The 23,842-nt window shown below is 51.9% G+C and overlaps 2 protein-coding genes across 4 annotated transcripts in view; both read right to left on the reverse strand.

The window, feature by feature from the left end:
- Nucleotides 1-4,806: 4,806 nt before the first annotated feature.
- Nucleotides 4,807-11,851, reverse strand: SLC35B1 (solute carrier family 35 member B1). Of its 2 annotated transcripts, XM_047758956.1 has the most exons (9): nt 11,398-11,851; nt 10,647-10,750; nt 9,919-10,049; nt 9,608-9,638; nt 8,828-8,985; nt 7,750-7,876; nt 6,726-6,832; nt 6,416-6,569; nt 4,807-5,410 (listed from the first exon to the last, which is right to left on the reverse strand). In XM_047758956.1, exons 1-9 carry the CDS (start codon nt 11,601-11,603, stop codon nt 5,358-5,360), a joined length of 1,071 nt encoding a protein of 356 aa, XP_047614912.1. In that variant the 5' UTR covers nt 11,604-11,851; the 3' UTR covers nt 4,807-5,357. The 2 variants fall into 2 exon arrangements, with proteins under 2 accessions (XP_047614912.1, XP_047614913.1); XM_047758957.1 differs by lacking the exon at nt 10,647-10,750 and having other exon boundaries at nt 11,398-11,506.
- A 2,228-nt stretch (nt 11,852-14,079) lies between these two features.
- FAM117A (family with sequence similarity 117 member A) overlaps nt 14,080-23,842 on the reverse strand; it is a 55,298-nt gene continuing 45,535 nt past the window's right edge. For both annotated transcript variants that reach the window (XM_047758954.1, XM_047758955.1), the window contains exons 6-8: nt 23,192-23,393; nt 21,322-21,472; nt 14,080-15,333 (exon numbers count right to left, since the gene is read on the reverse strand). In XM_047758954.1, the coding sequence (XP_047614910.1) occupies nt 15,033-15,333; nt 21,322-21,472; nt 23,192-23,393 (654 nt within the window). In that variant the 3' untranslated portion in view covers nt 14,080-15,032. The remainder of the gene's footprint in view (nt 15,334-21,321; nt 21,473-23,191; nt 23,394-23,842) is intronic.

The following is a 23,842-nucleotide window of genomic DNA, read 5'->3' on the forward strand; positions in this document are numbered from 1 at the left end:
CTGTGCCCATGGCATGCAAAAGTTCCCAGGCCATGGATCAAACCCAGACCACGGCAGTAACAACACTAGATCCTTAACCCACTGTACCACAAGGGAACTCCTCCCCCACCCCCCATATTTGATTTAAAAAATTTTTTTTCTCTCAGAGTTCCTGTCACGGCTCAGTGGTTAATAAACCCGACTAATATCCATGAGGACACAGGTTCGATCTCTGGCCTCGCTCAGTGGGTTAAGGATCTGGTGTTGCCGTGAGCTATGGTGTAGGTCACAGATGCGGCTTGGATCCTGCATTGCTGTGGCTGTGGCGTAAGCCAGCAGCTATGGCTCCCTTTAGACCCCTGGCTTGGGAACCTCCATATGCCTCAGGTGCATCCCTAAAGACAAAAAAGACCCCCCAAATTTTTTTTTTCTTTACTGCCACACCTGCAGCATATAGAAGTTTCCAGGCTAGGGGTCAAATATGGGCTGCAGCCACTGTCCTTCACCCCAGCCCCAAACAACGCTGGATCCAAACCACATCTTTGACCTACATAGCAGCCTGGGGCAATGCTGGATCCTTAACCCACTGAGTGAGGCCAGGGATCGAACCTGGATCCTCACGGATACTAGTCAAGCTCTTAATCTGCTGAGCCACAACAGAAACTCCCTGATATTAGATTTTTAAATCAATGTCCTTACTTATAAAACCAGCATACCTATACCAGCCCCCCAAATTATTCAAAAAATTCTACCAGATCAGGAAATCCAAACAGCTGGAAACCACTGGCTTAGCTCGCTGACCTCTGACATGTAGTCAGCAGAGACTCACTCTGGGCCCTGCCCTTATACAGAGTTGTGTGACCTTCCTCTGATGACCTTTGGTGGATTTCGGGCTCCCTGTTCCAAATATGGGGAGACTTGCTTCTGGCCTAAGCTCTCCCCAGGAGTGTTGTAAGGATAAAATGTCATGAACTAAAGAGCTTTGGGAAAGGAGGCGCTCAATAAATACGATTGCCGTTCCTAAAGACAGCTGGTGTGCTTTCAGTGGGAAGGGCTGAACGATCCCACAGAGACCCAGGACAATTTCTCTGCCAGGACATCTGGGGAGAGTGACCGGCACCACTCATAAAATGTGCAAACTGTTCCACTGACAAGTGGGACCAGACGGCAGAGCAATGGGCCCCCCGAGGAGCTTGGCTTCTCCGCCTCTGAGGGCACAGGGCCAAGACACAACGAGAACTCGGGGAACCTTGAGTTCCAGTTAATCCCTCAGAGACCTCCTGCAGGTTGCCTCACGTCCCTTAACTCGTTTTTCCATTTCTAGAAGGGGTAGGTACCCGCTCAGTCCTCTTCACAAAGGCGTTACGGGGCTGTGAGAAAACACACCACCCAACACCCAACACCCCATCAATCTCTGGCCTCACTCAGTGGGTTAAGGACCTGGCGTTGCCATGAGCTGTGGTGTAGGTCCCAGATGTGGCTCAGATCCTGTGTTGCTGTGGCTGTGGTGTTGGCTGGCAGCTCCAGATCCAATTTGACTTCTAGCCTGAGAACTTCCATGTGCCATGGGTGTGGCCCTAAAAAGTTAAAAAAAAAAAACAAACCCTAATTTTAAAGATAAAATTTCTTTATCTTTAAAACCCTAATTTTAAAGATAAAATTTCTTTATCTTTCTTTATCTCTTCTTTCCACCATCTTTCTGTGCCACCATAATGGTGCGTGAGAATGTCATGGCTGATGCCCTCAAAAGCACCAACAATGCCCCAAAGAGAGGCAAACGCCAGGTTCTTACCAGGCTGTGCTCGTTAGGTTTCTAACTGTGCTGAAGCATGGTTACCTTGGTGCATTTGAAGTCACTGATGATCACAGAGCAGGGACACTTGTGCACCTCACAGGCAGGCTAAATCAGTGTGGAGTTATCAGCCCCAGGTTTGACATGCAACTCAAAGACCTAGAAAGATGGCAGAATAACCTGCTCCCATCCCATGAGTTTGGTTTCATTGTACTGACAACCTCAGCTGGCATCATGGACTATGAAAAAGCGAGGCAAAAACACACAGGAGGAAAAAAAAAAAAAATCCTTGGATTTTTTGTGTTGTTGTTGTTAGGGCAGCACCGATGGCATGTGGAGGTTTCCAGGCTAGAGGTTCAATCAGAGTTGTAGCCGCCGGCCTACACCACAGCCACAGCAGCACAGGATCCGAATCACGACTGTGACCTACATCACAGCTCACGGCAACACCGGATGCTTAACCCACTGAGAAAGGCCAGGGATCGATCCCGCAACTTCACGGTTCCTAGTTGGATTCGTTTCCGCTGTGCCACGATGGGAACTCCTGAATTTTTTCTGTAGGAATGTAATACATACGTGCAAATAAAATGGCTCAGTGGACAAAAAAAAAAAAAAAAAAAAAGATCCACAGTGAATGTTTAATTCCTGCTCGTTTGAATTCTTTGATAAACAACACATAATTGTTTTTGCTTATAGTGATTAATTCCAGAATAGATTTCCCTATGGTTTTACCCCACATCACATCTGTGCATCACTCCCCTTGCCCAAAGCTAAGAGGTGTACAGGAAAGGGAAGAACCTGAGCACAAACAGCCAAGGAGGCGGACCTGATAGTTTGACCAAAATAGATGTTAAGTACAATACGCCCCAAACTGAAAACACAGGGCTGGTGCCCTCCCTTCTACCCACAGCAGAGAATTAACTGCAGGGGAAAGTCCTTTGATGTTTAGAAACTGGAGGCATCGGGCCGCCCAGGGTTAGCGATCAACAATACTTTTGTTTGAACTTGTCTGGTATGTCACGTTTATCAGCACCATTATAACCTAGCTGAGTGTTACCAACGTGTGTCTCACTTGGCACACTCAGTTCCTGTGATCCTGAAGCTAAGTGCGCCACACTGAACGAGCTGGCAGCTTCCACCACATTTTAAAATATCTTCCAACTGAGCCGAAAGATGCCTCACTGTAGAGCCACTGGTCTGCCCCCTCCCCGTGCTCTCGCTTGAACCGATTAGAGGCAGGGGCACGGGGAGAAGCCAGGCAGTTAAAAACCCCATTTCCCAGTGGGTGGGGGAGCCGGAGTTCCACCTCCTCTTCCTTTCATCGTCCCACGTTCTCTCCAGCTCAAGCCTCACCTTGTCCAGACACCTTCTTTCGTTGTTGGCCTGGCATTTCTGAGATGCAGTGATGTATCTGTCTCCCTGTTACACCATGAACCCCCTGGAGGGTTAGCCCTGGTCCCACTCAACTCTGAACTCCCAGCGTGTTCCCAGGGTGCTGCACACAGAAGAGTTAGATGAAAGGACAAGGGACTAAATGAATATGCCGGAACTGGGCTCCTGGCTCACCAAGGACAGGACAGGCTCGCTCTAGTGTAGGTGAGAGCCATGCTGAGCAGCTGGAGATCCTTCTTGCTCTTGGTGACAAGGACGAGGTATGTCTGAGACCCCTAGTTGGCAATGGCAGGGGGTAGAGGTGGAGGGGACTGGCCGATAGGAAAATGTCTCTTGTTAGAACAACAGGCCCAGGAGTTCCTGTCGTGGTGCAGTGGCTAATGAATCCGACTAAGAACCATGAGGTTGCAGGTTCGATCCCTGTCCTTGCTCAGTGGGTTCAGGATCCGGCATTGCCTTGAGCTGTGGTGTAGGTCGCAGACGCAGCTCGGATCCTGCGTTGCTGTGGCTCTGGCGTAGGCTGGTAGCTATAGCTCCAATTGGACCCCTAGCCTGGGAACCTCCATATGCTGCGGGAGCAGCCCAAGAAATGGCAAAAAGACAAAAAAAAAAAACAAAAAACAAAAAACAGGCCCAGGAAGTTAGTTCCCTTGTGACGCAGTGGGTTAAAGATCCGGAGTTGTCACGGGGGCGACAAGGGTAACCCTGGCCTGGGGACATCCATATGCTGCAGGCACACCCAAAAGGGAAAAAAAAAAAAAAAAGGCCCAGGCAAGGGCTGCTTGTGGGCCCCTGACCCTTGCCATACGCTCTCACCACCTAAGCAACCCACAGCAGACTGTCTGGGAGAACTGGCAGTCCGGTGGGGAAGGAGCTAGTGGAGGAAAACTTCAGGAGGAGAGAAAGAGGGCAGGGGAAGGGGCGGAGAAAGGAAGGAAGCTCAGCCAGATGTATTTAGAACCTCTTCTCTCAAGGAGGAGTTCAGAATGAGAGGGGGCCTTTCAGGGCAGAGCTGCAGTGACACCCGAGCCCCTAGAGAGCGAGACGAGTGCGAGCGAGACAGGGCTTGAAAGGCTGGGCGGCAGGGTGGGAAGGCAGCCGCGCAGGAAGGAGGCTGGGCTCCCATCTGGAGAGCCAAGGGGCTGGGGCTGCTGAACAGATGGAGTGAAAGTTGCAGCTGGTGGAAATGCACTTTCATGTGTAAAGTTTGGTCCATGGAGGATTGCGACTTCCAACTCTGCAGGCAGCAGTGGGCCAGTGGTTCTGCTCCACGCTCCGCCTTCTCCCCCCAGTGCCACCCAGAAAACTCGGCAGCGGCTCGATGCCAGGACTCAGCCACTGTGCCTTCCGCCAGCATCCCTTTCAACAGGCAGACGCTGGCATGGCGACACCTTGGCACAGGCAGGATGGCAGAGGATGCCGCGCTTTAGTAGTGAAAGGGGGCAGGGGAATGAGAAGGATTAATCCAGCCGCCCCAGGAGGGGCCCCGGGAGGACCAACAACAGACGTGGGGATGGAGCGAGGGAACCAGCCCTTCCAAAGCTGTTCACAACATACACATGGGGTCTCCGCTCTGGTCCTGGTTGAGCTTCGGCTGAAGGGGAGGCAGTGGGGAAACATGAAAACACGGCAGACTCGAAGGCTCTGAGCTTATTTTTATCCCAACCTTAAGAGAAGCTTCTCAAGGAGGAAACATGTCTGTGGTTCTCGGAAGAAATATTTGCCCATCAGAGCTTCAAGGGAGAAAGTGATGTTTAGATTCTCCGGCTCTAACAGCCAGCCACCTGTCCTGGCATATTTAGACCTTCACCTATGGGAACAGAGGCCACAAGCACAACTATAACATCTATTCATGTTCCTCCCTTATAAAGCTTGGCCCCCCAGCAAAGCCTGGGCAGCCTGGGCAAACGGGCACCAAGCTCTTCCGTCTCTTTCTCTCTTCACTTGCTGTGTTCCCGGTCATCAAGAACAGAAACTGCCACTCTGTCTGGTTAAAATCCAAATGCTTTTTTTAGAATATGTGATTTTGCGTCCTTTAAAACGAAACAAAACATAACAAACAAACAAAAAAAAACCCCAAAAAACCCAGACGGAAACCTAGTCCTTTATCTCTATTGTGTCCATTTTTCCAAGAGATGTCACTGTTTGAGATAATAACTTAAATATTCTTGGAGTGGAGGTAGTCTCTCTCTTCCTAGTGGGATGTCTTCTTGGTTCCTTTCCCAAACTTGGCATCAAGACCGAGACCTACAGAAAGAGAGAAGATGGGCTTAACTTGAAGGGAGAAGCAAAGCTTACACATGATGTGGTGGGGGTGGGAGGAATTTCTGCAAAACTGGGGCTTGAAGTCATCTTTTTTTGGAGGGGTAGGACCATGTTCATGGCATGTGAAAGTTCCCGGCCAGGGACTGAACCCGAGCCACTCAAGCCGCAGCAGTGACAATGCCAGATCCTTAACCCACTACACCACCAGGGAACTCCCCAAATTGGGGCTTTAAATAAGACTAGTTTTCAAATAGCGGTTTTAGAAAACCTCCTCATAAAAAAAAAAAGACTGGCATCGAATGAAAAAAAAAATCATTACGAGATACTGGTAATTACACATGTATATAAAATACAGCAAGACTGAAAGAAACTCAAGAGTCAGTCTTCTAAGCTAGTTCTCTCAGCTCCCCCACAACAGCAGCATAAATCAGTAGGGAACAAGTGTAATAATTTTACCCTGTCTGGGGAAAGCAGAGCCACTTGAAGGAAAGCACTCAATCGCTCAAATGAAATGCTCCTGAGAGAGGCTAGATGAGAGGTAATGCTTCCTTTTCTCTTTTAAAAACAAGTTTTCTCTAAAATGACTACATAGGAGTTCCCGTTGGGGCTCAGCAGAAACGAATCCGCCTAGATCCACGAGGACGGCAGGTTCGATCCCCGGCCTCGCTCAGTGGGTTAAGGATCCAGCATTGCCGTGAGCTGTGGTGTAGGTGGCAGATGCATCTCGGATCTGGTGTTGCTGTGGCTGTGGCGTAGGCCAGTGGCTACAGTTCTGATCTGACCCCCTAGCCTGGGAACCTCCATATGCCGTGGTGCAGCCCTAAAAAGACAAAAACAAATAAATAAACAAATAAAATAAGATCAATTCGAATAAAACAACTACATAAATGTCATAAACATACAGGCAAATTTTCGGGGGAGAAAACCCAAAGCTCTGTCACTGTCCCTCTGTGTGGCCCAGAGCTGCCTGCTCTGGATGGAACTTACCCAAGAATACCAACACAGTGCCCACCCACTGCATGGGGCTGATGGGGTTGGCGAAGAGGATCACAGAGGCCAAAATGGTGAAGAACTTTCGAGTTGTGGTGATGATGGAGCAGGTCAGGGGACCAAAATACACGACTGTCATGAAGATGAAGCTCTAGAGAAAGACAGACAGGGACGAGGTCAGGCTGGCTCTTGGGTATCTGCCGAAGGGTATAAAATCTGTAGCAGGACTCATCTTGCCACCCCTCTCCTCCCAGTCAGGCCAGTCTTTCTTGGGGAAGCCAAGCTATCCCCCCCTCAAGGCACTCACCTGGCCCAGGGCACTGGTCAGGCCAAAGAGCAAGATGTTATAGACGATGGTGGGGTACCTTTCGGCAAAGCTCAGGAACTCCCAGAGCTCCCCAGTGAACAGGATTCCTAGGAAGAAATGCCAAAAGATGAAGGGTACACCTCGCGTGCCCCCCCGTTTGCACGCAGCACAGGCCTGCACGTGGCCCGCTCAAGCGCTCGGAAGGAGGATGGGGCATGGGAAAACGCGGAGTGAGTCTGTACAGGCCCATCACCTCTTCTATTTTTCTCTTCTTGGCTGGGCCCCTGGCATGCAGAAGTTCCGGGGGAGGAGGGGATCAAACCTGCACCACCGCAGTGACCTGAGCCACAGCAGTGACAACGCTGGATCCTTAACCCACTGAACTACCAGGAAGTCCTCTCCTATGCTTCTGATTAGAGAAACAAACTGAAGACTCTCCTGATAAAGGCTTGGGAGTTAATGCGCTCCTTCTGCCAAAGTGATGGGACAGCCGCAATCCTCAGACATGGCGAAGATCCTGACCCACACAATCCCACCTCGAGACAGCCCCAAGCGCTGGTTGGGTTCCAGCCACCGGCAGCCGCCTCTGTTGGCCCCAGTGCGCTGTCTGAGATACCTCCTGTGCGCGCCCAGATTTGAAGAAGGTGAGGAAGCACTGACTTAAAGGCAAGCGCGTTCGATGTGTCTGAACTACGGTCGGTCTCCACCACATCCGCATGTCTCAACCTCCCCCAGAAGACGACGGGCTCCCAGGGCACCCCAGCGTTTTCCTACTGTGTGTCTTCCCGAGACACACCCAGCACAGCTCGACCCGAGATTGTGCCGGCGACGACGAGCAGCAAGCAGAGCCTGCTGGGGAAGGTCTGTCCAAGAAGGCTTCTCAGGCACTGGGACAGAAAGGCCTCCAGGGCCAACCTTTGGCCTGGGCAAAGTCGGCAACCGGCACCAGAGCTGGAGATGACAACCGATGAAGGCGCTCTGCCCTCTGCTGATGCGTGTGAAGAACAGCAGAATGGCTCCTTACCGGCTCCGAGCAGCAACGTTGACCAGAGGTTGATGTTCAGCATCATGTGGTTGGAGCCCGTTTGGTAGTGAGCCCGCATGTGGTCCTGGGAAACGCCGGTCAGGCCATCCAGGGTGAGGGACAAGAGCTGGGAGGAACAGAGCGTGCAGCCTGCAGTCAGAAGGCCACCAGGGTCCTCCCTGACGCAGAACCCAATCCTCTCACCCTTCCGAGACGCCTCAGGAAGCCGCTGCCTTGAGAGAGTCCTCAGAACAAAATGCTGCCTTTGGACCACAGGCGGGGGCGGCAGGTGCCGGGGCAGGGGGAGGCGGGGCGGGGGGGGGAGCATGTGAGCCCCCGCCTCCCAGGCACCGAACCAGTGGGTAATGCGGTCAGAGGAGGGCAGGAGGCCACGCCACGGAGCCTGGGGTGCAGGGCCCTAGAACCGGCTGTTCTCCCACTAAAGCTGGAGAGAGGCAATGCACCCCAGCCTGTTAGCCTCAGGGCTTGAAGTACGGTGCTCCAGAGACTGGACGGTGCGGGCCCCCTGCCTGGATCAGAATCCAGGGCAGTGGTGGCCACTAACTCTGCCAGTTAGTAGCCGGGTGACCATGGGCAAGTAGTGCTTGGATTTTTCTTTGCCTCGGTTTCTTCGTCTGTGAAATGGAGATAACGCTAACGAAGTCATGAGGTCATTGGGGTAAAAATTAATTAATACATATGTAGAACACTCGGAACAGTGCCTAATGCATGGAAAGCAATAGCTGCTAGAGTATGACTTTTAACTCAGGCTTCCAAGTTCCTTGGAAAGTCACCAGGAGAGACACACGACTCCGCTCTGCTTTGCTCTCGGGTCTCTGGGACCTCACCCAAGCATTTCGACACAGGCCTCAGAGTCATCCCTTCCCCAGAAGGAGAGCTGAGCTGTAGTGAGATAGTTGAGGCTCCTCACCGTGGCCTTAGCAGAGCCAAGGGCCTGGCAGCCAGAAACATCACAACCTCCCTCAAGACATACATCTGGCCTCCCGCCGGCACAGGTGGGGATTTTCCTTTGTGAAGGTGACCGGCAGAGGCTTCCGTTCCCCCCAGGATCACGTACCAGAAGCAGCTCTCCATAGCCCACTGTGTGTTCTTCTATCCCGACTACTTTCTTGGGCTTGTACATGAAAAGGGCCACCCCAGCCACAATTAGCAACACGCACAGGTACTTGGCCATCGGGTATTTCTTCCTCAAAAGGGTCACTCCAAGGAGCATGACTATGGGGAAGAAACAGAGTGGAAAATTCAGGCACCTGCGAGCATTGATGAATCCAACACTCTCCTCCTGGAAACTAAAGACTCAGGGGGGAGAAAAGAATGTCTGCGAAGGAAAGCTGACAGAGGACAAAAGAAGGGTGCAAGGCTGGCACTGAGATAGAGACAATTGAGCAACAAGGCTGAACAAAGCGTAGAGAGCAAGGAAAAGGTAGAGAACAAAGGTGAAAGGTCCAGGAAGGAACAGGGTGGGGTGGCGGGGCGGGGGGGGGGGAGGCGGGCAGTGGGGACAAATGAGAGGTGGAGAAAAAGGAAACCGATAATCAAATGGGACTGAGGGTGTCTCATGGCCCTGTGAACATGGGGGACACCAAAATGACTGCCACGCAAGGCAGATTAGGTCGGCCTCTGGCCTACAGTGAGGATTATCAGCCTGTGCACAACCAACACCCCAGGAAGTGACCCGGATGACAGGAAGGGCAGGGAGAAGGGCTGGAGGGAAGTCTCGAGGGATAGCTGTGGGGCATGACAAAGCCCAGAGGGACAGAGAGCTCTAGCAGAGGAGGAGAGAGCTTCCTGCAGGAAGAGTGAGGATGGAAGCTGGCGACCATCTTCTTCTGCTTACCTGGGATTGGCTTGCAGGATTTACCAAGGACCTGAAATTAAATTCAGCAAAAAACATGAGTGCTTGAGATGTGGCAAGTACTGTGCGAGGTGCTACCTTAAGACGAGCAGGTGTGGGGCCTGCACCAGGACTGCAACCTCAGAAAGCAACCCTATCACGGCCAACCCACCACCACTCGGATCGAGGGCTCTTTGCACTCTTCATTTTTTAAACACACTCTCTTTTTATTTAAGTCACAGACCTGAGGGAAGACTCCTTCGTCCTCTTTGAATAACTTCGGAGCCAACCCTTAGCCCACCCTGAGGTTTCACCTGAGTTGGGTAGTTGACAAACTGTAGTGCTGAGTTGCTGGAGACCATGGCGCCCAGATAGGAGACAGAACAAGCAGCATAGAGCCAGCTCCGAGTCCGATCCACCCTGGCAGTGTCAAAAAACTGGATCACTGTGAAAAGACAAAGGAAACATACAAGAGAAACCCGGTGGGCCTAGGATGGACCACTGGGCAAAGGCCAAAACCACATGAAAGGAAATTGTCAAATAAGATGAGAAGCACCAACTGTTTCTGTCCTTTTAGACGGGGAAATCTCTGAAGATTCTCCAACTCTCCAATTCCTCTTAAGCCTAACATAAGACCTCATGCAGGGGTGGGGGCGGGGACAGGGGGGGTGCGGAGGTGCTCATTCAGTTTAAGAGACCAGTCAGCCTTGCGAGCGCCCAAGGAACAAAGAAAGCTCAAAATGTGCTTGAAGCTGACACACAAAGGAAAATCAAAAGGACAAAGAAAAAAGGATAAAATGTTCTCATGGGGATCTGAAACACAGAAGACCCATCCTCTTCACAGTTCTGAGAAATGTGACTTGATATAAAGAAATGGGGTTTCACCCTTTTCCAAAGCCACTAGTTTTATAGATTGAACAGAGAGGCTGTTTCAGTGCTAAAGGGGCCGAGAGTCTTAAGAATTAGACCTTAAGGCTGGGCCTCTGCCTAAAGCCTAGGATACCACGGGAGTGGGGCACACAACGTGTTACTAGGTACTCACAGATCTTGGCAAACACAGCATTGATCACACACTGGATGAAGACCAAAGTTAAGGCAAATGTGAACGTCTCCTGCTTGGCTCCCTCCCCATACTTTCCTCTTGTTCTAAGAATGAAATGCATGAGAAAGAGGGGAGGAATTAGTATACTTCTCTCAGTGTCATCTACTAATCCAGAGCCTCTGGACTCTTGAAACTATCCTGCCTTTCCAGATGTAGAGAGTTCGGTATGGATCGCCAGGCTCATTTACAGTAAGAACTGATTTTATTGGATCTAGAAATGACATTCCAGGCTGCGAATCCCAAGGTCTAGAGGAAAAATATCCGTAAAGGACAGAGCTAGAGGAAAACACGAACAACTAGTTGGTGAAAGGAAGTACCCCAGGCAACAGAAAAAGGGATGAGCTACAGCAGCAAGGCCGAGGGCAAAGGAATCAGCTCTCTGCAAGCATCTGGAAGTTCCAAAGAGGGGCCGGCACAGGTCATGGAAACCTAAGCCTGTAAAACCCAGCTCCTTAGACCAAACAAGAAAAAAAGCAATTAAGGGAAGAAAAATAATCAGCTCCCGAGAATCCAGAGACCAACTTTAGCGTTTTGGAAATCTGAGGAGGTCTAGCCGCAACTGCAAAGGTGTCAAAGGATGCTGAGAAGGGAGGGAGCAGGGGTGGGAGGACCGCGAACCCGACCACAGGCTGGGGAGATGAAGCAGGATGGGGCGGGGGTGTCTGCGTTCCGACCCGGGGTATCAGCTTACATCTTTTCCTGCAGTATCCCATAGTAGAAATAGCAGACAAAGACGCCGAGGAAACACAGCGGCAGGCGCAGCCGGTCGGGCACCAGGGAGCTGCTAGCGGCCATGAGACGCCCGGACGACCCGACCGGAGACCCGCTCACAGCCGGCAGCGGCGGCGGCGGCGACAGGTCCAGCCGGACATCGCCGACCGGCGACAGCGCCCTCATAGGAGCTGCATGCGACCGCTGCCCAGTAGGGCCCCAGCAGCTACCGCTAGAACTGCCAGCTCAGGTCTGACTAGGAGGAAACTCCTCAGAACCCAGCACCCGCTTCTAAGGAAAGGAGACCCGCCCTGGGGCTTTGTCCTTGTCCCGGGTGGCCAAGCGAGCCAAATGCCCCGAGGGTAACGCCTTGCTCTCAAGACTTTCCGATCAGGCAACTCCGAGGACAACTTCGACACGGAGCTAGACGGGAAGGCCTCAGAGGTACGCGGGCGTGGAATGATGACGTAGAGGGATGTGGAGGTAACCAATTGGCTGCACCGTGAGAAAACAGACAGGTGGGCGGGAAGGAGGAGTACGCCGGACGGGCAAATCTAGTCTTTTTTCCCCGGTCTGCTGTCAGGCTTCTGCTGGGTCCTAACGCCCTGAAACGCCCAGTGGAGCCTTAGCGCCCCCTAGCTGCTGCCCAGCGCCCCCGACTCTAAGCCCTTTACCAGCAGAGCGTTCAAGGCCTGGCTTCGGGGAGCGTTCTAGGCACATCGCTAGGCTTCCAAGGGCCTGTCTCAGCTCTGTCACTTAAAGGCAGGGTAACTTACGCATGTCACCTAAATTCCGAGCCACGGTTTTCCTGGTCTATATATATAGTCTATGGGATAATTAGTAATAGCCACCTTGTCGCTTCTTGACTGTTCTGAGAATCAAATGAGCGGAGGTTGGTGAAAGTGTTTTATAAACTGCAAAGTGTGCTGTGCACGTTTAAGGTATTTATTAGTCATTACTTTCTCAACTCTGATCTCTCACATCCTGGAGGTGGAAATGGAAGCTTACTGAAGTGGATTTTCTTCAAGGTCTTTTCAAGTCACCCACAGTGGAGCAAACCCTCCCGCATTAATGAGCTCCTTGTTGGGGTCTGCCCTCGTCTAAGTGTTGGGCCTGTAGGGGCTGACACCAAGAGCTAGGGCGGACTGACCCCAGGACTTGCCACTACCCCCCTCCAGCCCCACCTTAATCATTGAACTCTGGGCTGCTCCTTCTCCCCTTCTAGCAGCCTACTTACTCCTTTGGCACAGCCTCAGTCAAAGGAAGGAAACTCGGGGCAGCACCACACCCATCACTCTGGGCCTGACTCACTAAGACTCTGGGGGTCGGCCAACATCTTTCGGGGAGGGGTAAGAAGTAGAAGATATGGTCTGTCCCCAACTCTCTATCTCCTTTATCTTAGGGAGGGGGACCCCCACGTTTGCTCTCTTATGCAGTGGCTTACTCTATTGTATTAGCCAACAATTCCGGGGCACCGAGCTGGGGTTCCAGTCCCAGTTCTGCCTCTTTACCAGCTGGGACCTCAAACAATTCACTTGACCTCTGAGTCAAGTTTCCTCATCTGCAATTAATGGAAATATAACAACAAGCGGGAGGGCACTGTGGCTAGAAGCATGGGCACTGGATTCAAATGATCTGGTTCCCAGTCCTAGCTCCCCTGCTTTGTATCTGTTTGGGGGAGAGAAAATATTCAATTTTTTTGGGGGGGGGGGTCCTTCTTTCATTAGTACAGTGGGATTTATCACATTGGGAAGCTGTGATAGTTCAATGACATTTTATGTAAAGCATTTTACAGTGTGTCTGATGCTTATCTAGCCAAGGCTTGGTAGTTGGGATAGCCTGGCTTAAGAGTTTGTTTTGAGGTTTTATGAGATAGATTCAATGATAGCTATGCCTGCCTTTGAGGTAGTCAACTTTGACCCACACAATGAGGATAATGTGTCTTTTGTGAAAATGCTTTGCAAATTGCATAGTTATTCTCATTTTTCCCAAAAGCCTGAGAGCTCTTAAAGGTATGGTTACCTGCTCTGGTCCCATCAGTTTGGTTTCATTGTATTGACAACCTCAGCTAGCATCATGGACCATAAAAACCAAGACAAAAACACACAGGAAGGGGGAAAAAAAGTCCTATAAAGCTGAGAGGCTGCAAAAGGACAGGAACAGTTTCTTCTACTCTTTGTGTTGTGGGTACTCACTAATAGAACATGAAAAGGATGCTCCAAAGGAGCTAAAGCTTTCCTAAAACTGTGCCCCAAGATTCAATCTGAATGTCATTCCCTGGTCTTGTTTCCTTTGCTGATGCAAGCAACACACACACACTGTCGAACTGCCTCCCGTTGGTCACCCTCATTTCCCTGCTGAAATCCACTCTCCCCAGGGCGCTTTTCCAGGCTCACCCAAGAATGGATGACTTCCCCCACCAACTCCTTCCCTGCTCTTCCACCATATTCCTCATTCTGGACAGCCTTTCCCCAGACCCACTGTTTCTATGTCCATGTAGAGAAATGCAAACCTGGTGCCCCGCGAACAGAGACTCTGGATCCAGCCACCCAACATTAAGTGTTAAGGCTTCTCTCGAAGGTAAGGATGAAGTGATATTCATATGATGCCCTCAATCTACATCCCGCTCCCTCCCCCCAAAATATTTAGCAGGACCTCAAGCTGCTGGGAATACTTATTTATTTGGTCTATTAACACCAAGATCGGCAAAAAAAAACAAAAACAAAAACAAAAACTTCTAAACACAGGATAATAAAACCTGAACATCAACATTCTTCTTCAATTTTGTGTAAGCTCTGCAGTACGGAAAATATACAAACTTCAAACAGCTGCAAAAATAGTGTCTTTGGGAGAAAATAGAGTTTCTACATCGATACAAGAAAAATAGGCATTTTTCTAATCCAACCCAGTCCTGGGGCAGGTGGAGGGTCGAGAGTCGCCACTTGCCACCTGGAGGAATGCCAGCTCTCCCCCTCCCCCAAGACCCACCTGGGGCTGGGCAGGCTGGGCTGCTGCTTAAGACAATTGTAGGGTGAAAGCGAGATGAAAATGCCACTTAGGAAAAACGCTTGGTTCCCCCTCTGCCAGCAGCTGGATTGGTCAAGTGTTCTGGCCCTTTAGGGCTGCTTTGGTCAGCTCCTCCAATGAGAGGGAGGCATGGGGCTGGGGGCTGAGAGGACGGGGTATCTACCTTCCGGTCCCCCCTGCTGTGTCTGGGGAGGAGAGGCAGGGAAATGTGGGGGGGGGGGTCCCCCCTCCTTCCATCATGGCCAGCTTGCTCCATGATAAAGACAAGGGCCCCAGACACAGTCACTTGGACTCAGACCCAGGGGTGGGGGACCCGAGGCCTTCGGGGTGCGTTTTTCCACCCAGTGAGAGAGGTGACAAGAACACAGGTGTGACTTGTGAGCTGCCCAGCTGCTAGTGGAGAAGGCAGGTCCCCTCACACTCAGAGGGGCCGGTGTCCACGAGAAAGAGGACCCAGGGCTTTGACACAATAAATGAAAGTGCTCGAAGGCCGAGAGGGAAGGGCTCCTTCGTCCCCCATCTCAGGGGAGCTAGGGAAGGGCCTGCCACCAAGGCACTGGTCTCCATGGTCAAGTGGGGGTGGGGGCCTCAGACCACCAGCGAGCTCTGGAAGAGCACGGGCTCTTCCGACGGCGGGCTGCGCTGCCACGGCTCAAAGGGCAGCGAGGAGGCCTTGGAGGCCTCTGGATCCTTCCGAGCCGGTGGTCTGGGGCTGGCAGGGGGGAGGGGGGACCCCGGGCTCGAGGGGCAGTTACGGAAGATGAAGCCCATGCTGGGGAAGAGGGGCTTCATCAGGCTGACAGGGCAGAAGGCCGAGCCGGTCGGGTTGAAATGGACTTTGTTCTTGTCAGGACAGGAAGTCAGGAAGGCCAGGTCGGGACCTGGGGACCTGGAGCGGGGAGAGAGAAACACATACGTGTGTGTGTGTGTGTGTGTGTGTGTGCAAGTGCACACGGAGGCACGCATGCAAGCACACATGCATGCACACAAACAGCCAGTAAGAAGGCACGAGAGGTGTCACAGCATCAGGGGAGCTGGGTCTCTGTGCAAACGGGTTGGTAGCTCGACCAAAAAAGTGACAGGCTCCTGAGCAACCACCACTGTTTAGGCTTCTCGGCTCTCAGGTTTTAGAAATATAGCTAAACAACAGGAAATCTACTTCAGCTAAAAACAGGAGGGATTAAAGCTAGACAGGAAGGAGAACTTCCTGACAGTGTGATTCTAGAAGAGACTGAGAGATCTTAATTTGAGAGATTTTATCAGTGAATAGGGTTTTGGGAGCAGACCACTTTCTGCCTGAGAACAGAGATCCAGGCGAGATTTGGACTTTCTTTTTTTTCTTTTCTTTTTCTTTTTTTTTTTCTGTCTTTTTGCCTTTTCTAGGGCTGCACCCCTGGCATATGGAGGTACCCAGGCTAGGGGTCTGATTGGAGCTGTAGCCACTGGCCTATGCCAGAGCCACAGCCAGGCCAGATCCGAGCCGCGTCTGGGACCTACACCACAGCTCACGGCAACGCCGGATCCTTAACCCACTGAGCAAGGCCAGGGATTGAACCCGAAACTTTATGGTTCCTAGCTGGATTTGTTCACCACTGAGCCATGACAGGAACTCCAAGTTTTGACTTTCTTAGGCTTTGCACAGCCTGCAGCAGGGTTTCTCACTACTACTGCACTAGTGCTCTCAGCACTGTTGGCATTTGCGGCTGGTAATTCTTGGTTGTGGGAGCCTGTCCTGTGCATCACAGGATGCTTAACACATCCTTGGCCCCTGCCCCAAGCTGTGACAACTGAAATCATCTCCCAACACTGCCAAAAATTCCTGGGGGAGAAAACTATCTCCCATTGAAATCTACTGGCCTCGAGAAACTAATTCTTTTTACTTTGTTGGCTGTACTCATGGTATGCATAAGCTCCTGGGCCAGGGATCAAACCCATGCCATAGCAGTGACCCAAGCCACAGCAGTGACCATGCCAGATCCTTTAACCACTAGGCCACCAGGGAACATCAAGAATCTAATTCTTGGGAGCTCCCATCATGGCTCAGAGAAAACAAATCTAACTAGTATCCATGAGGATGCGGGTTCGATCCCTGGCCTTGCTCAGTGGGTGAAGGATCCAGCGTTGCTGTGAGCTGCGGTGTAGGTCATAGACAGGGCCCGGATCCCGCATGGCTGTGGCTGTGATTCAACCCCTAGCCTGGGAGCTTTCATATGCCGCAGGTGCAGCCCTAAAAAAAACAGAAACAAAAACAAAAAACCTAATTCTTGAACAGATTTGAAAGGTGTGATTTTCAAAACCCTTTTGGGTGGAGTTCCCGTTGTGGCTCAGTGGTAACGAATCTGACTAGGAACCATGAGGTTGAGGGTTCGATCCCTGGCCTTGCTCAGTGGGTTAAGGATCCGGCGTTGCCATGAGCTGTGGTGTAGGTCCCAGATGCGGCTCGGATCTGGCCTTGCTGTGGCTCTGGTGTAGGCCAGTGGCTACAGCTCCGATTCGACCCCTAGCCTGGGAACCTCCATATGCTGCAAGAGCGGCCCTACAAAAGGCCAAAAAACACAAAAAAAAAAACCCCCAAAAAAAAACCCTTTTGGAGAGGAAAGGACAGCAGTGAGACCTTAGATCTAGGGTGGAATTCACCGCCTGGTCTTGGCCTGACGTGCCTCACCTTTCACGTGGAAAGAATCCCTACCCTGCCAACCATGTAGGGGAAATAGGATAAAAGGAGGTGAGGTCAGAGACTTTACCCTTTTATTATTTTTTTTTGTCTTTTTTTGGGGGGGCCACATCCACGGCATATGAAAGTTCCCAGGGTTAGGGTCGAATTGGAGCTGTAGACACAATTCTATACCACAGCCACGGCAACACCAGATCCGAGCCACGTCTGTGACCTACACCACAGCTCACGGCAACACCGGATCCTTCACTCACTGAGCGAGGCCAGGGATCGAACCCGTATCCTCATGGATCCTAGTCGGGTTCATCACCACTGAACCACAACAGAACTCCAAGGTCAGAGACTTTAGAGTAAGGAATCCTTATGAGAAAAAAAGAATGTCTGGCCATGCTTCAAGGCTGAAACAGCCCGAAGCAGCTACTGGTTGTGAAGATTCTGGGCAAGAAGACAGCGTGTGGGAAGATGGCCAAGCTCTGTACCAATGCCTCCCGTCGCCCACCTTTTTCTTTTCTTTGTTTTTTAGGGCCACACCCACGGCAAATGGAGGTGCCCAGGCTAGGGGTCTCATCAGAGCTGCAGCTGCCAGCCACAGCCACGCCAGATCCGAGCCATGTGTGCAACCTACAGCACAGCTCACGGCAATGCTGGATCCTTAACCCACTGAGCGAAGCCAGGGATGAACCTGCATCCTCATGGGTGCTAGTCGGGCTCGTTACCACTGAGCCACAACGGGAACTCCTTTCTTTTTCTTTTTTGCCACACCTGTGGCATGTGGAAGTCCCTGGGCCAGGGATCAAACCGGCACCACAGCAGCAACCTGAGCCACTGCAGTGACAATGTCAGATCCTAAGTTCCACTGCAAGGGGACTCCATTGCCTACCGTTTTCTTAAAGTGTAATATATACATATAGAAAAAGGCACTTAGTGTCCAGCTTGATAAATTGGGGGTTTTTTTGTTTTTTTGTTTTGTTTTTTTTGTCTTTTTTTGCCTTTTCTAGGGCCACTCCCGCAGCATATGGAGGTTCCCAGGCTAGGGGTCTAATCAGTGGCCTACGCCAGAGCCACAGCAATGCAGGATCCGAGCCGCATCTGCAACCTACACCACAGCTCACGGCAACGCTGGATCGTTAACCCACTGAGCAAGGCCAGGGACAGAACCTGCAACCTCATGGTTCCTAGTCTGAATCGTTAACCACTGCGCCACGACGGGAACTCCAATCTTGATTTTTCCCTAACACGTGTCTCCAGGGGATGGTGGTAGAGTTTTTTTGTTTTTTTGTTTTTAATTGTCTTTTTGCTATTTCTTTGGGCCGCTCCCGCGGCATATGGAGGTTCCCAGGCTAGGGGTCGAATCGGAGCTGTAGCCACAGCTCACGGGTTATTTTAACTATAGAGATTTTGTTTTGTTTTGTTTTTTTGGCCATGCCCACATCATACAGAAGTCCAGACCAGGACCTGAACCTGAGCCACCGTGGTAACAATGCCACATCCTCAACCGCTAGGCCACCAGGGAACTCCCTTAATTGTAGAATTCGAATCCTTCCAAACTCAGGAAGAAAGAGCAGGGCACCCGTTGGAGGGCAGATGCTGGCACGGGGCAAGAGGTGGAAGAAGTGGAGGGAAGTCAAGGCCCATGTGTGGGGTGTGTTTGGAAACCTGTGGTTCCAGAGCATTTCTCAGTGGCAAGGTGTCCCCGGAGAAGGGCTTAAAAGACTCCCACTTTGGGAAGGAGTAGGGGATGGGAAGGAGAGGGCACGCTCTCAGGTGGGGGAGGGTTGTGCACACACACACACACACTGGGAAGGTGACCCAGGGAGACGGAGTAACACTGCAAGGACATGAGGGCAACCAGCCTAACCCCGAAGGGCTTGATTCCCTGTCTGGGAAATCCAGGCCATCTTAACACAACGGGTAGCCAGGAAGAGGAAAATGGGGCAGAAGAACCACCAAACACAAGCACCTCCCAGGAGGGAAGTTCATGCAACAAAGAGACCCCCATGAGCTGGGAATTTCTATCCCAAGATAGCTTAGAAAGTAACTGACGGCTCACCACCTCTCTTAAAGGGTTAACACCGGGGCAGGAAGCCAGATGAAAAGACTTTAAATTGGGAGTTCCTGTCATGGCTCAGTGCTAACAAATCCGACTAGTACCCATGAGGACACAGGTTCGATTCCTGGCCTCATGCGGTGGGTTGAGGATCCCAAGTTGCCATGAGCTGTGGGGTAGGCCAGCAGCTACAGCTTCGATTCGATTCCACCCCCTAGCCTGGGAACTTCCATATGCTGAGGGTGTGGCCCTAAAAAGACAAAAAAAAAAAAAAGGTAAAATAACTGACTCTTTGACCCAGGAACACCGCTTCTTGGACTCTGTCTTACAGAAATACATCAGTACAAAAGGCATGTGCAATCAACTATAATTTAAAAATAAAAAACAACTTTAAACTTCTCTGGTCTTATCAGTTTACCAAAGAATCAAGACCAGCAACAGGAGTTCCCGTCGTGGCGCAGTGGTTAACGAATCTGACTAGGAACCATGAGGTTGCGGGTTCAGTCCCTGCCCTTGCTCAGTGGGTTAACGATCCAGCGTTGCTGTGAGCTGTGGTGTAGGTTGCAGACGCGGCTCGGATCCCGCGTTGCTGTGGCTCTGGCGTAGCTGGTGGCTGCAGCTCCGATTGAGCCCCTAGCCTGGGAACCTCCATATGCCGCAGGAGCGGCCCAAGAAATAGCAAAAAAAAAAAAAAAAAGACCAGCAACAGCCTAATTGCTGCAAGCAATCCCAGGCTGTAATTACTCTTACATAGATGTGCAGACTGGGGAGGGTACAAGAGCTCAGGCTGCGTAAGCTATGACATCGGGCGCCTTCCCTCAACACCACCCCAGAGGACCAAGGGCTCTGGGAGAGTCGCCAGGCAACGGTGATGATGGGAACAAAGCCCAGCCCCCGTGGTTTTCCCCGTAACTCCCACTCTGGCTTATATACGTACCTCCTGCGACCACCACGGGTGGTCCTCCCCCTTATCTGAGATACAGAGGGAGCCATCCAGCCCCCACGCCCTGTCCTAGTGCAATTGCCACTCATGCTCCGTAACTCAACTCCCTGAGTGCCACTGAAACCACAGCTTCCGCTGTGAATTGGCCCCAGTGAGTATTCTATTGGCAGGGGGACTACAGGGAGCTTTCTTCTCAGCTCCTGCTAAGGGGACAGTAGGGTATTTGGCAAATTGCAGCTCGAGATTTCTCTCTGCTGAGAGGGAAGCGCAATAAAGAAACCAACTTCAGGAGTTCCCATCGTGGCACAGAGGAAATGAATCCGACTAGGACTCATGAGGTTTCAGGTTCGATCCCTGGCCTCGCTCAGTGGGTTAAGGATCCAGTGTTGCCGTGGCGCTGGTGAATCTAATTCTTGGGAGCGCCCATCATGGCTCAGAGAAAACAAATCCAACTAGTATCCATGAGGATGTGGGTTCGATACCTGACCTCGCTCAGTGGGTTAAGGATTTGGCGTTGCTGTGGCTGTGGCGTTGCTGTGGCTACAGCTCCAATGAGACCCCTAGCCTGGGAACCTCCATATGCCATAGGTGTGGCCCTAAAAAGACCAAAAAAAGAAAAAAAAGAAACCAACTTCAGAATGACATCTGAATTGTCCAGTCTGGCTTGGGAATATTCCACATTCCTTACTGGCAAGGACTAGAAATTTCTGTCTGGAAGTTCATGATGCTTGCACTGCTGCAACCGCAGGGGGAAGATGCGACTCAGAAGCAACAGGAAAGCTGTTTCGGCTTCCCCTCCACGGCTGTGGGCAGGAGACACTTCTGAGCTGTGCCCCAAGAGAGTGACTAGTATGTTCTCTCGCTCTCTGCTTACGGTCTAGCAAATTCTCACACCTTCCCCAGCGATGGAAAAAAAAATAGAAGAAACAAAGGGTTTAGGTTTCAGATCTCTTTCCTCTCCAGCTCCTGCTGTGTTTGCGGCTGGCATGTGGGCAGAGAGCACGTTTCTATGGAGATAACGATAAGCAAAGATTTAGGTGCTCAGAGGAGGCAATGTCAACAAGTTTGATCATGGAAGGACAGCATCGACGGCTGACAGCGTCTCCAGCACGAGGGAGCATCAGGGCCCCAAGGAGGGGGGGCCTATCAGGTGCTTGCGTCCCTGTCCCTCCCTCGTGTGCCCCCCCACCCCCCACCGGGGCGAGGTACTCACGCGGCCTCTTCAAACACCCGCACTCTCTCACAGCCTTCCGGGGGCTCCCGTTTGAAGACGTAGCTGTGATTGGGCCGCGGGGAGGCGGCAAAGGCAAGGACTGGAGACGGGCTGCCATCTTCAAGGAAGGCGGGGTGGCCTGGAGAGGAAGCTGCACACAGAGCAAGGCTGAGTCCGGTGGCACGAAGGGGAGGCCTCGGCTTGCCCCAGCTCAGGCCTTGGTGCCAGGAGGCAGGACTGGGGGACAGGGACCGTGGGTGGCTGTGGTTAAGCTCAACCAGGTGTTTGTCTACACCCTAGCTTAAAACACCTCTGAGGCAGCTTCCAAAAACACATAGTCTGCTATACAGGATACATAATACAGTTGGACGGATGCAGAAGTCAGGTCTCATACCAAGGCCACACGCCGGGGAAGTAGGCTGCGTGCGACTGGAACGCCAAGCCTCCGACGCAAAAGAATCCACACGTCTGTGGGTCTGCCTTCTGGCAAGACTGCACCGCCCTGCCTGCCAACATACCACAGCTTCTTCCTTTCCACAGCCTTGAAAATCTATCCCTTCCAGGAAGAGCTCTCCTACTGACTCAGAGAGGCAGTCCTGGTTCAACCCCACTCAAGGGGATAAGAAGAGTCCTCTCCCTTTCTGCACAGTCAATGCACCCGGACCCGGGCGGTTGCCAATAGTGACCCTACCTGTATTTTATGCCCATGTATTCTTTTGTATTCTACGGTCTGTTTGCCTGCATATTGTGAGATCATGCCCTTGACCAGCTGTGAGGTGCTGGTGCTGCTGTGAGGATCCTTTAGAAAGGCAAGGTCATTATCACCGGGAGGAAGGCCTCCAATCCTGGCCTCTCAGTGACGCGGCCACAGCACAGTGCAAAGTGGAGACGTCGAGGCAGAAAGCCTGGGTTGTGATCTGGGTCAAACTGTGTGACCCCGGGCAAGCGACTACATTCTTTTATTTACAGGTTCACAACCACCCTGAGATGTCTTGCTGGTAAGGGGGACAGTGGAAACCCGAACAGACTCCTGGGCTTTCCTAAGCTGAACCTCAGCCCAAAGCGGGGGACGGGAGGGACCGCTTCTTTGGATTACAGCGGGCTCTAAGTGCAGACACTTCATATCAATTATAAAGCAGAATCTACATCCAGGACCAGTAGGACAGACAGAATAAAGATGACTCATAAAGATAACTGAGTTGGGGAGGGGGAGGGATGGACGGGGCGGGGAGGGGGGTGGTTCAGGTGGGGCATATGCACACCGAGGGGTATGCAATGATTGGCCAGTGGGGATCTGCTGTACGGCTCAGGGAACTCGACCTGACTTTTTTGTCTTTTTGCCTTTTCTAGGGCTGCTCCTGTGGCACATGGAGGTTCCCAGGCTAGGGGTCGAATTGGAGCTGTAGCCACCACCCTACGCCAGAGCCACAGCAACGCGGGATCCGAGCCACGTCTGCGACCTCCACCACAGCTCATGGCAACGCTGGATCCTTAACCCACTGAGCAAGGCCAGGGATCAAACCCACAACCTCATGGTTCCTAGTCGGATTCATTAACCACTGAGCCGCGAGGGGAACTCCATCGACCTAATATTCTGAGATAATCTATTCGGGAAAAGAATCTAAAAGAGAATGGGTGTGGGGGCATGCCACACTGAATCACTCTGTTGGAGAGCAGAAATGATTACAACGCTGTAAATCAACTCTACTTCAACAAAACTTTTAAAAATAGGAGAGAAAAAAAAAAAAAAAGATTCTAGTTGGTTAGTGAGTAAAAAAGGCCCGGTCAGAAACTGATGAGAGGCGGCAAGGGCAGGGACAGACACCCCACGTGGGCCCTGCGGTCTCAGTGACCCCACCCCACAGCTTACCTTTGTCGGTGGGGATGGATGCCAGCTCCTCGGTGGCACCCCGGTGTTCCTCACGGCTGGTCTGGCCAGAAGGCTGGGGGGATGCCAGGGGCATGGAGGGAGAGCTGGCAAGGTTTCCGGGCTCCAGGAGGAGGAGGGGATGGTCACAGCTGCCGCTCTGGGGGGGAGCCGGGGCGCGGTGCCCGTCAGGGATTTCAAGGATCTGCCGGGGTCGAGGATGGGTCAGGATGCTCAGGCCGGTCTCTTCAGGCCGGGGACCTGTAGGGTCCCCCCCCCCCACTGTCCTCATCGTTTCACAACGCACAGTGACAGCAGGACACCATTTCCTCACGTCACCGACGTTCCCAACAACCCCCAATCGGACAGGCCACCTCCTGCTGTGGCTCCCGGAGCACTGCCTTCTTTTCCCCCAGAGAGCATTTTATGACTACATATTATTTACCGGTTTCATCAGTGTGTTGCCCCCACTAAGCTTTCCGAGGGCAGGGACCTCCTGTGTGTCAGGCTCTGGGAACACAAGGGTGACTAACGCATGGGGACATGGAGGGGGCACGCCTCCAGGACACTGCAACAGCTGTGTGCCTTTCGGGACAGGCGTGCAGATTATCATCATGCATTAAGTACACCCGCCCCCGGTTTTTTGGGGGGTTT

The sequence above is a fragment of the Phacochoerus africanus genome, chromosome 14, assembly GCF_016906955.1.
Source record: "Phacochoerus africanus isolate WHEZ1 chromosome 14, ROS_Pafr_v1, whole genome shotgun sequence".
In the NCBI taxonomy this organism is placed as follows: domain Eukaryota; kingdom Metazoa; phylum Chordata; class Mammalia; order Artiodactyla; family Suidae; genus Phacochoerus; species Phacochoerus africanus.